Source organism: Microtus pennsylvanicus, chromosome 2, assembly GCF_037038515.1.
Source record: "Microtus pennsylvanicus isolate mMicPen1 chromosome 2, mMicPen1.hap1, whole genome shotgun sequence".
Lineage (NCBI taxonomy): Eukaryota > Metazoa > Chordata > Mammalia > Rodentia > Cricetidae > Microtus > Microtus pennsylvanicus.
Genome location: NC_134580.1, coordinates 39,942,195 through 39,955,023, shown reverse-complemented (window position 1 = coordinate 39,955,023; position 12,829 = coordinate 39,942,195). Strand labels below are relative to the sequence as shown.

At 48.0% G+C, this 12,829-nt stretch overlaps 1 protein-coding gene across 1 annotated transcript in view; it reads left to right on the top strand.

Annotated features, from left to right (window-relative positions):
* Positions 1–4,350: 4,350 nt before the first annotated feature.
* Tg (thyroglobulin) overlaps positions 4,351–12,829 on the top strand; it is a 182,859-nt gene continuing 174,380 nt past the window's right edge. The window contains exons 1-5 of the mRNA XM_075960884.1: positions 4,351–4,417; positions 5,709–5,817; positions 6,799–6,896; positions 7,797–8,000; positions 8,318–8,477. Of these exons, the coding sequence (XP_075816999.1) occupies positions 4,351–4,417; positions 5,709–5,817; positions 6,799–6,896; positions 7,797–8,000; positions 8,318–8,477 (638 nt within the window). The remainder of the gene's footprint in view (positions 4,418–5,708; positions 5,818–6,798; positions 6,897–7,796; positions 8,001–8,317; positions 8,478–12,829) is intronic.

Sequence of the window (12,829 nt, the reverse complement as noted above, 5' to 3'; positions counted from 1 at the left end):
GGCCAACATTAGCCCGAGGCGAACACGCCCCCTAAGGGGCGGGACTTATCCCTACATCAGATGTAAAATAAATGAAAATATTTAGTTAATAAAAACAGGGGGAAAAAGAAAAGAAAATGCCTTACAGGCTTGCCTACAGCCCAAGTTACCAGGGAGGCACTTTCTCAGTTGGGGTTCCCGCCTCTCAGATTACTGTAGCGTGTATCAAGATGACATAAAACCAGTCAGTAGAACCTCCTATGCTAATAGGCATGGCTCTCTGGCCCTCTTCTTGTTCTGAGTGCTGCCTGAGCCATATTTCATTCTTCATTCAAGCAAACCCTGTCAATTTAAATCTGCCTGAAGTTTTACTTCTAGAAAATGTCCATTGCTAGCCATTGTGTTCATCCCCACACAATAAATCATAAAACATTAAAAAAAGGTTTACTTTTATTTCTAGTTATGTGTACATGTGTAAACCTGTGTGTGGGTGTGTACACATTCATGCTGGTGCCAGGGGAGGCCAGGAGAGCGTATCTAGGGCTGGAGTTACAGGAAGTTTTATGAGCTGCCAGGGTTCTAGTGCCAAGACATTTCTGCAGCTCTCTAATTTCTTTGAGTTTTAGTTTGAGGTTTGTCAGGGGGAGGGGTCTCCTGACTTCTCAGCGGGGCGGACATCCTGGCTCCTTGCTTGGCCTTAATTGGCTCACAGGTGACTGAGTGGAGTTTTCCTGCAGTGGCTGCTATGGACCGGAAGTTATTTTCTAAGAGTTTCTATTGTGCCCGGCCGGCCCAGTTTCCTGGGATCTTGCTTTGGGGTGCTTTTCCGATTGGTTGTTTGGGTTTTATCTATGCTCAATGGCGTTTATGGTTTGCAAGCTTTACATGTGAGATTGAAATGAAAACCCGGTGGTTTGCTAACACGCACTCCTCTGCTCCTGAGGCTAGCTAGTCTTTCCTTAGTCCCTCCATTTTCACTGTTCTCTTATGTTTGCTCACAGGTGATGCCCACAGTTTCAGCCACTCTTAGGGGGCGTAGGGAAAAATATTTCAACCCTATCTTTTTGGATATAGAAATTAAGTACTATTTTTTTTTATTGTCCAGGTGATCCAAGAAAAAGGAGGATGTGGCTTTGAGTCACTGGGTGGGTGTGTGGAAAAGAGGTAGAAGCTGTCCCTAGAGGGAGCATAGGGTCCAGCAGTACCAATACTGTGGATAACTGAAGCTGGGAAGAGAGGGCTACAAAGTAGGTCCCTAGGAGAGTTACCGTCATTGGTGGATTCAGAAGTAGAGGTGTGTGAAGCTCCCTTTGTAATATCGAAGGATTGCGTTCTTAACAAATCTTCTGCATGTCTAATTATGTGCAGAGGTCCTGTGTTAGGGAAAGGAGGAGACAGGCTGAGGCACTGCATTTAGAACAGAGTGCCTGAACCAGTGAGTGAAAAGGGGGCCCTCCACCAGCGTGATGAAGGTCTAAGCTTGAAATGGGAGCTCGTGGAGTTACCATGGAAGCCGTGTTGTGGGTCTCCATGGGTAAAGGTACAGCGGAAGTGAAGAGCTGAGTCATGGTGATTTTCAATACTCAGTACTGAAGGCCCTGCTCCGCTCTGTTGCCTGGGTAGAGAGAAGCTGTCTTCTGGGGAGGTTGGGCAGCTCTGATGTAGATTAAAACTCACACTGCTCTTCCCAGTGCTGAGTTCACACTACCCACTTCAGAGGTCTCTCAAGTGAGTCTGGACATAGAGTAACTGTTCTCCCCAGAGCCCTCTTCACCCTGCTTCACGGGTCATGCCTAAAGGCACTAAAGCACCAAATCCAACGGAGCAAAGACACCCCAGCAAGGATCCGGCCCTGTCACCTACACTCCATTGCTTCCCAGAGTCAGAGCCAGGTACAGTGACTAAGCACTCAGCCCCTGCCTTGGCTAACCTGGGCCAAGGTGCAAGGCAGGAAGAACAGCGGGTCTGTGACAAACCTCGTCACTACCACCTTCGAATGTCTAAGACACATCTGCTTTGAACAATCTGCAGATGGGAGATGCTGGGATGCTCAGGGCTACTTAACAGGAAAGGCGCTGGTGGCTTCCAGAGCACGGGGTCACCAGGGCCCTTACAGCGTGGGCAGTAGGGGTTGGGCATGCAGACTTCTTCCTCCTGGGTTCCCTTCATGATGCGCAACACAGCCCCTTGAATCATCTTTGCTGGAAACCTCTTAGTTAGGTATTCTCCTTCCAACTTTTCGGGGTGACAGACTCCCTGCACTTATCTTTTTGGAGCACCTGGGAGTGAGTCTCCATGCCTGGCAGCTGGGGTTGAATTTTCTGACATTTTCTAGAACTGCCCCTGCAGCTGGTGAAGGAGACCCCATGAACTTGAGGCAGGAGCTCTCCTGACTTGCTAGTCTAGAGCTGTGGGGATCCAAAGACGCAGATAAGTGAGGGTGCAGGGAATGGGAGGCTGCCTGCTGGAAGTTGAAGAATGTTCGTTGTGAAGAGAGAAGATTAGGATCTCAGACTGGCAGTCATAACAAAACCAATGTGGGAAGTATTTGGACTACACAGTCTGCGAAGCATCCAGGGAGAGGGGAGCTGAGCTCTGAGGAGAGGCCTGGATGGAGGCTAGGGAGTGATAGAGAAACCATAAAAGTGCAGATACCCAGGAAGGTGACGAGGGGCAGAGTTTCTTACCTGTCTTAACCCCACACTCAGTTTGTATCATGAATGAAACATATTTAGGTGTTTGGAGATGATTTGTGCACCCCAACTCTAAATTCCTATTTTTTGTGTATGAATTTCTGCAGCTCAGTACAGTTATATTTGGAGACAGGATCTTGACACAGTAACTAAATTAAAATAAGGCTCTTAAAGGTAGTCCCCAGCCTAAAGTGACTGGTATCTTCAGGAGAGATTAGGACCCAGGCATATCGAGGGAAAATACCACATGAAGAGATTGGCCAGTGACCCATAAACCACAGAGAGGAGCCTCAGAAACTAACCATGGCACCTTCCTCTCAGTCTTCCAGCCCCCAGAAGTCCAAAAAGAGGCATGCCCACTGTGTAGGCTTCCATGATTCTCTGTGATGGCAGCCCGAGACAGCTAACACAGCCACCATATGTATGTACTTACGTCTAAGACTAAACCATAGCTAACCTGCCTGGTCTCTGCAGCCTCCCTCCTTGCCTTACATTTGGTACAGAGAGTTTGCCCTTGGTTTCTGCCCAGTGGAAGCATGTCCTCTTGCCCCCAGCTCTCCTTTCTGTTGCTACAGACACTGTTCTTCAGATTCTGACAAGCTCCTCCTCCTCCAGTCCTCTAGTAAGAGGTCACTCACTGCCCTCTGCCATCTGCCTTGTTGGGCTGTCCTGTGTGTTTGGCCATTACACAATGACATCACAGTGATGCCCTTTGCACATTGAGAAAATAATGACAACAATGGTAATAGCATGGATGAGCCATACTCCTCAATTCTTTATTTGTTCTTTTGAAGAGACCCTGCAGACAAGTAGGCATGCATGGCCACCATCTGCTCAACTTTGTTTCTAAGAAGGAGCTTGGGGCTCAGGAATAAGGCTTGTTTTCATAGGCTATGCAGGGGCAGCTGGGGAAGGGGCAAGTTAATACTGAGAGAAACTACAAGGACACGTGGGCCTTATGTGTGGAAGAGTCCCATTTCTGCCTCTGCTACCTTGGCGGGGTTTAGACCCAGAAAAGTTACAGAAGGACTAAAGAGAGGTGCGTGCATAGGCATGTGTGCTCGTGCTTGTGAGAGTATGTGAGACAGCCTTGGCTTCCTTCAGTACAGCTCTCGCATTCAACATTAAGGAGGGCAGAACTTTCCTGTTTTCTGCCAATGGCTTCGTTTTCTAAAATTGTTTCTATGAATGTTTGGCTCTAAAGCAATACTGGAGGATGGAAGAAAGGATAGAAGGAAGGAAGGAAAGAAGGAAGGAAAGAAGGAAAGAAGGAATAGAGAGAGAGAGGGAGGAAGGAGGGAGGGAAGGAGGGAGGGAGGAGGCAATGAGGGAGTCAGGAGGAGGAGGAGATATTTTAGCCTTCTCAGTGGTACAATCCAACCCCCAAGGGTACAGAACTTGGCATTGCCCCACAAAGAGTGATTTTAGTGTCACCCTCCCATTTCTTGTCCCCAAAACCTGGAGTGGTCACCCTACTGACTACTTGAGTATCCTTAGGGGAAGCAGACTCAGGTAGAGGGAGTTCCCATGACTGGCAGAGAAAACAAGGTGTGTGCTGCCCAGTCAAGTGTCCTTGAACTTAAGAGCAGTGCTCGCCTCTGCGCTATAAAGTTTCCCCGATGAGGGCACTGAGGCAGGACATTGCTCCGAGCCCTTTGCCCCAGGAGTGGGCAGAAAGATGGCCCTGGTCCTGTGGGTCTTTGCTTTGCTGAGTTCAGTCTGCCTGGTAGAAGCCAACATCTTTGGTAAGTTCTAAGGACAAAGCCATGGGTTTGAGAGTGAGTTTTGAGGCATGGGGCTCAGCCAGGCTCTGGGAGGGCCCCTGGGCACATCTGGTCTCACAGATGCAGAGGCTAGATATTTGCTCTTTTCTGTCTAGATGAAAAGAGGTTCAGAAAGGTGAGCTGTATGGTATTCGATCCCAGAGTTAGAAACTGGTGGAATAGTGATGCTATCATAGCTTCCCTCATCTCACACTTATCTCATTTTTTGGAATTTGCATATGCTTTAATATTTATTTGGACACTCCAAAGAATATTCCAGCCATACCAACATTTGAGAAGATTATGTCAGGCAACAAACGTGGTAGATCACCCTGTGGCTTAAGATAGACCTGAGTTCTGTACCGGGCTCAGACACTTATCTGTTAAACTGTGCACAGACTGCCTAGTTTCCATTTCTATGGTAAAAATCAGACAGAGGAAGGCCAAGAAGATAACTCAGCAGGCCATCTCCTTGGTGTGTGTTTATGAGCTCCTTAGTGTGGATCCCTAGACTCCACACAGAAGCCAGGTCCTAGAATGCATAACTGAAACCCCAGGCCTAGAAAAGGCAGAGATAAGTGGAGCCCAGGAGCTCCCTAGCCAGTCAGTTTAGCCAATCAGTGGGCTCTAGGTGCCGTGAGAGAGCTTGCCGTAAAACACAGAGAAGTTATGAGGAAGACACTGAATGGGACTCCTGACCTCCACGCAAATCACGCAAATGCACACATACAAATGTGTACATCCTCCAGATCCAGACAGACACACACACACACACTCACACACATTGGATGTGGAGGCTATGCGAAGAACATGCACTGAACTCCTGAGATGGCTGTGATTCCTGAGTGAGATCAGAGCATCGTGTGGGTCCGTAGTGAAGAATAAGAGACGTGCGCAATGTAAGCCCGGAAGGTGCTACCCGCAAGCATGACTGGATGAGGGCTAAACCAACTTCCTTATGGTGTTGTAACCTAAGCCACATAAGGGGCTTAGACAAATAAGGACCCCAAAGTCAATTCAGGAATCGCTTTGGAAAGACGATCTCACTGATGCCTGCAGCTTGATGCCTCTGGTAGAGTGGAAACATTCTCATCATCTCCCAGGAGAGCACCCTGATTTAATGAACTAATCTTATAACGGGGATGGTATTATGGTTGCCAACACTCAGTTAGAGCGGGAAAGTAAAGGCCATGGCTCTGTATCTGAAGGACTGTCTGTGTGATGCCCGGGGCCAGGCCTGCCCGCCTCTCATGTGTCCCTTCCCTTCACACAGAGTACCAGGTGGATTCACAGCCACTCCGGCCCTGTGAGCAGCAGAGGGAACAGGCCTTCCTGAAACAGGCCGAATATGTTCCACAGTGCTCTGAAGATGGAAGCTTCCAGTAAGACTGGCTTTAGTAGGAACTACAGAAACCTCAAATGTTCTAAAGAACCCTCCCGGCTTGTCCCTGTGATTCCCAATTGTGTCCACCCGGTTCCTCAGAGATCCCGGGCTATTCTGTCATTTGGAGGCTCTTTCTCTGTGCTCATGTACAGATAGTCTGCAGGAGAGATCCCTGACAGCCCCTCAATTCCTTCTGAATTTATCTTTACAGTTTTACAGCCTAATGTGTAAGGCCTCTTAGCAAAGCTCAAACAGAGGTAAGGGTATTCCTAGGCTCCTAACCCCTAGTTCCCTGATGGGCAAAGCAGGAACTGCCTGTTAACTTGGCCTTTCCTGTTTTCATAGCTTGCCCCAGGGAGCTCTGCTTTGGAAGGGGCTTTTGCAGGTGCCCTGACATATCCTGGGTCCTGGGATTGTCTCCCTCCATATAGAGTCAGGTTATGGTTTAAATTCCTTTCCCCTATGGAACAAGAATCCTTATTCCCCCCTGCTGCGCAGTCAGTCACATGAAGAGGCCTCATTTCTAGTTTTGAAATTCCACCTCTGCTTCTTTACTCAAGCTTCCTCCCCTGTCTACCCCTCTCCACCCAAGTCATAGGTAAAAACTGCAGGCTATCTCTCCAGGACCTCTGGGAATTTCAGGGTTGTGAGGGAGGAGTTAAGGGGTGTGCCTCTCTTTTTGCCAGCCTTGTGTATGCTTCTCTCCAAGTGTTTCTTTTTGTTGTCACTGGAGTTTAAGGCCCACTTTGTCCCCAGGAAGATCTCTGTATACGCTTCTCTCTGCCCAGCCACCTACTACCCCAGGCCACCCTGAAACTCTCAGTGTAACCTCCCTTGCCCTAGGGACTCACTCCGTGGCCTTGTCTGATCACAACTTTGGCTCTTCCATGTGTCTTGCTAGCCCCTGGTCTCCCTGAGCTGGAGCCAGACTGTGGCTTCAGAAGTCCATGTGGGTGTCACATCGTATGTCTCTCTTCAGGACAGTCCAGTGCCAAAATGATGGCCAATCCTGTTGGTGTGTGGATGTTGATGGCAGGGAGGTACCTGGCAGCAGACAGCTGGGGAGGCCGACAGCTTGTAAGTAACAAAGGGGCACCTAGTGGTAAGAGACCCTTACACAGTGATACCTCACATCTAAGGACAAGAACTGGGCTTAGGTGAATGAACTGGGCAAGTTTCCCTAAGGGCTGCTGGCTCCTCACCATTGAATATGCAGAAGGTCCAGTTTCTCAAAGACCACTGTGAAAATCATATGAGATGCTCAAGAAGGACTTCCCATGGGCCAGCCACTGTGCCCAGCACTGAGTCAATTATGGCCAGTAGACATCGAAGGGTTCTGAAGCCAGGTCAGAGCTCGGCAATATTTGGTCCAATGGTGAAAGCAGGGCTTAAAAGGGAAAGCCTTTTTCAGTGGGTAGATGATAGCTCTATCTGGGTCTTTGGTTTGATGGGGCCAGCATGGCTGGTTTGGGAACCATGATGGCCGTTTCATACTCTCTGGCATTATCACTTTAGACAAAGCCACTCATCCTCTCTGATGGACACATACCCATCTCCAATCCACAAAGTGAAGGAGGAACCTCCTTTCCCCATGTGTGGATTTGCAACGTGATGAGCCCTGTGTATGGTAGCTATACCATAGGAGCAAATACGAAAGGACTTTTCCTCCCAGATTCAAGGTGAGGCAGCTGTCTGCTTGCTTGTAGAGATGGAGAGAAATGTAGACTAAAGAAGCAGCTTCCCAGGCAACACAGGCAGCCCGCACAGAGATTCAAATTCACATGCTCTGTCCACCCTCCCAGAAACTCCTCTCCAGTGCCAAGGTGCTAGCGAGAGCCATCCCATTCTATCTCAGTTCCCCAAATGACAGAGCCTTCTGAATGTCTGGCTGAGTCCCTCAGGGAGGCAGGGTCCTCCTGGGCTCGATCCTGTGTGCTCCCCAAAGCTCTCCTCTGATGTTTGTCTTTGTGTCCTCAGGTCTGTCCTTCTGCCAGCTCCACCGGCAGCAGGTCCTGCTGAGCAGCTACATCAACAGCACAAACGCCCTGTACCTCCCTCAGTGCCAGGATGCGGGGGACTACGCGCCGGTGCAGTGTGACCTGTGGCAGGTGCAGTGCTGGTGTGTAGACACAGAGGGCATGGAGGTGTATGGCACCCGGCAGCCGGGGAGACCAACGTGGTGTAAGTGTCATTGTCATCATGGGCACCAGGACCCCCCAGTGGGCTAGTTTGTCTTCCCACAAATCACATGCCTGACAACACATGTCTGTCTATCCCTCGAGGGAGAGGAAAAGTGTTACGCAGGTAGCTGTATGACTGTAGACAGCTACAAGCCCAAGCAGGGTTTTAGCAAATGCTTGTGAGCCTTTGGTAGACTAGTTCAGGCACTGGTGGGTTTCCAGGGGTCACATGGGTAGCATCAGTACCCACCTTGACTGCAGACACAAACGCACCTACCCATCCATAAGAACTAAACAGCTTCGCATGAAAATGTTTAGGTCCAAGGAGCTGTGAGATACGCAACCGTCGTCTCCTGCATGGGGTAGGAGACAAGTCGCCCCCCCAGTGCTCTGCAGATGGGGAGTTCATGCCTGTCCAGTGCAAGTTTGTCAACACCACAGATATGATGATCTTCGATCTGATCCACAGCTACAACAGGTAAGGGGGGTCCATTGTCCCCTTGTCGGGGGAAGCCCTTAGGGAACCCTTCCTCTTCAAGTTCATGTATGTATCAGGATGTGGGAGTGTCGTGTGTTTCATGCAGCCTAGTGGAGAATTAAGAGATGTTTCGCCCTCATTTGTCACAGACAGGCAAGTTCATCCTGTCCCTAGCCCCATTAACAAAGCCAGCTGGGAGTAGTTACTGTAATTCCAGTTGCATTATCTTAGCCACTGCTCCATTACTGTGAAGAGACACCATGACCGTGGGACTTGCTTACAGTTTCAGAGGTTTGGTCCACTGTCATCACAGTGATTAGAATAGAGGCATGCAGGCAGATGCTGGAGCAGTAGCTGAGAGCTGCATCCTAATTTGTAGGCAGAGAGAACAAGAGAGATTGAGATAGATAGATAGATAGATAGATAGATAGATAGATAGATAGATAGATAGATGGATGGATGGATGGATGGATGGATGGATGGATGGATAGATAGATAGATAGATAGATAGATAGATAGATAGATAGATAGATAGATAGATAGATAGATAGATAGATAGATATTCTCTGGGCTTAGTATAGACCTTTGAACCCTCAAAGCCCACCACCAGTGACACACTTCCTCAAACATTGCCACACCTCCTAATCCTTTCAACAAAGCTGGTGATCAAATCTATTAGCCTATGGGGGCCATTCTTATTCAAACAACCACATACTTGTGCTCTCTGCCCCACTAGCCCATCATACAAATGAAAACACCAGCTCTGTGAAGACCTCCACATCGGGGTGTTTGTCCCATTGTTCTCCATCCTAACAGAGAACAGGGGGGGGGTCGATGGCTCATCAGACAGGGAGAGTGGCTGACTAAAGGTAATATACCATAAACATCTGTACAGCTGCTTAGAAGAAGGCATCAGAGCTGGAGACGTTGACCTGAACAGGGTTCTGAAGCATGTTAGGCTAGTATAATTCAAGATGGGTAGTGTAAGTGCAGGATTTATATGATCCTGTGATCAAAAGACTATGCCAGGTCTGGATAGAACCAGGAGCAGAGGGTAATCTTAAGGACCACATCGTTGTTGAAGGCCTTTTGAAGATGAGGGCAGCAGTAGAAGGGTGGTCAGAAAGGTGATCCCTCATCAAAGGGAAAAAGAGCCCATTAAATAGCATGGATACAATACACACACACATTTCTGTAAGCTCTGCCTATGTGTGCACTTGTAAAGGACTTTGTTTTTAAAAACAATAAATATAAAGTGAGAAGTACCATATACACTCTGACCCAAATATCCAGGCAGCATCTGGCTACTCTAGATCACCCAATGATTGTGAAGGGCTGTGTAGGCTTCAGATGCAATCAGGCCGTTCTGAATGCAGAGAAAGAAAGCAGCAGCTCGTGGGAACGTGACTGTGGATTCTGGGAGAGAACCTGAGCCTCCACGTGGCTGCCTTCCAGAAGGACCAGTTTCCGTGTGAGAGAGAACGTTCCCACGTGTTGTGCCAGACGGGTCACAGACCATGCTCCAAGTGCAGGTCCCATGGACAAACTCGATCTGGGTTGCATGACTCTCGAGAAACTTGGAATTTTCATTAGATCACATCCTCCAAGGTTTCCACAAAATTCAGAATCAGCAATTTCATACACTCAACCTGCAACACCACATTCATAGGATGGTTTTAGGAGGTTGTTGTGCATTTGTTTATGTGGTCAAGAAACTAGCCTTGAATTGTAAGTGTTGTACCAAACCTTCTGTGTGCTGGGTCCTTCAGAGCTTGGCCACCTCACTCATGGCAGCTCTGTCTGCTTCCTGTACTATTCACCCCGGCCCTGTAGCCTTTGTCTCTGCCACCTGCAATATTCGTCTGCATTACTTTGCAAGGTGACCTGGTCATTTACCTTCCCAGACCCTCTTCTGTGTTCTCAGCCCGGAAATGCGAGCCTGGGCTCTGCTCTAAGAATGCGCATTAGCCCAACTTGCTCATCTTCAGGGGATTCTTGTTTACCACCCAGTTTCAGAAAACGGAAGTCAGGTTCTTCCCCTAGCCGCTAATGATTTGCTTAACTGGGAGCGGAGAACCATTAGGCAGCCCAGCTCTCCGAATGCTCATCTATTCTTCACAGGCATCATCAGTTCATGCCCAACTGAATGCTAATAGCATCCAAAGGAGTTTTCTAGATTTCAGCTTTAACGCAGACATAACTAGAGAGTGTGGTCTCCAGCATATAGCCAAGAAACCTGGAAGACATCACTAAAAACCATAGTAATCTTTAAAGATATACAGAAACTAGTTCACTTGTCTGTGTTTACGCGACTTGTTTCTCTTCCCCCACAGCAGATGGTAGAGTGTCTTGCCTACAATAGGTCTACAGTCCCAATTTAGACAGTAGGCAGATGGATCAAAGACATTAGCAGGGACAGTTTGAGACTGGGTCTCAGTTCACAGCTACTGCCACAAGAGGGCAGTCTAGTTATACAGAAAAGTTGAGAGTCAAGTATTCATTGTTAACGCAAACAAAACCATCCAATTCTGAAATGGGATTCTTTTCACTTTTTTTGTGAGTAAGCATATCTTTGAGAAAATTCTGGCCTGGCAAGGTCATGGGAATGGTTGATTAATGAAAGCCCAGGGATAATCAAGAATCTTCTGTTACTTCGTAAATCTGGCTGCCCCAGACCCAGTGACTCCTTTGGGCCAATGGAAGGAACTGTGGAATCCACAGGGAATAAATAGGCTCACCTGGGGCTGACAGATATAATACTGGACAGCCAGTTGTAGTTGGGTTTCAGATAAGCAATGGTCAATTTTGTTTTACTGTGTGTCCTTGATATTGCCTTAAGCAGCAGGGTCAGAGAGTGGAGTGAGGATTTGAGTTTAAAGGGCATGGTGTAAACACCACCAGATTCCAGACTTTAAAAAACCTGGAGCAGAATGGTTACTGGGGGTCCATCCCAAGTTCCAGGTTCGGTTCGGAGAAAGAGGATGGTTGTTCCATCTCATGCTAGGGAGATGGAGCTGTATGAGACATATTTACCTCCCAGAACTTTGGAATGTGGGGAAGAAACATCTGGAGGAAAGGGAGAGGAACAAGAGACAACTCCATTCTGAGCAGATGGCTGAAAATGTGTTTTGGTAGGGAAAAGCCACAATCTGGCCTTGTGAAAGTCAATCTGAGGAGATGTCCTTGCAGAAGTGGCATAAACAATTGACTTGATGCCAGGGGATTTAGAATCCTGAGACCTGGGGGCAGCTTGTTTTCTAAAGCCCCGTGAGGTCTTAATAATCTGTGCTAGGACTTGGGCTTGAACTTGGCTATCGTAGGTCCGTTTTTCCCCTGGGGAAGAGCTATTTCTTGTTGTAGTAATTGGGCCAGAAACTTAGGAGCCACGTCCGCGACTGGAAGTAGCTCTGCCGGTTCTTCTTGCTGCTCCATCGTCTTTATGACCACAGCTCAGTCACAGCTGCAGGACTCGGTCTTGCTCCAAACTGCAGGGGAAGCCCTGCAGAGCTTGAAGCATGGCTGGCCCCATTGTCAAGGTTTTAGTGATTTGTGTTAAAATTCTTTTATCATCCCTTATTATTAATTACAGTGCTTACCCTGGCTGCTCAGCAGGAAGCCTCGCCTCTAGTGCCCTAGCACATTGTTTTGTTGAAAGAGTCACTAGCACCTTAACATACCCTAAAGCATTATTGTAGGTGGAAGATGGAAGGCTAGGAGGAACTCCTCACAGACAGATCAAGTGCCACCTTCAAGGCCATCTGTGGTGGTCACTTTGACTTGGGTTCCTTGCTAAGCTGTGCATGACCCTCTCCTAAGGACTAGCTGCTCCAGTGCAGGAGAGAGTCAGTGCATTGTTAATTTATTAGCCTATTAGTTGCAGGTTAGGTTTCTGGAGGCCTGCCCAAGGGAATGGTTAGGGAACCTGAGGTTGCGGAGAGAGTGTTGCAAGGGAGCCAGAGGAATGGCGACGCTCTGCAAAGAGCTGGACAGGAGACCAGTCACCCACATTCCACGGGGCTTCCTTTGTTATCCCTTTAAGTCTGGGTTGGCCCAGTCTGAGCATAAACTCAGAGATGCTGTCATTTGTCTTTTGCAGCTCAACAAATAGAAGTAACTAGTTTACTATCATTGCCTCTTTTACAACCAAATTGTACCAGTTTCCAGTGAATGGACTTTTAAAAATTCTGTCTCCTCTCTCTGTAGAAACAAGACAAAGAGAGATTTTCATTTCTACTTTTGCACCCCACTTATGAGAGCACCCTTTTCCACATAACCCACAAACCCACAATAATAGACAAGGGGCATGATCACCAATATGTGATTCGATACCACTTTTGTGTGTTTGTAAAGCA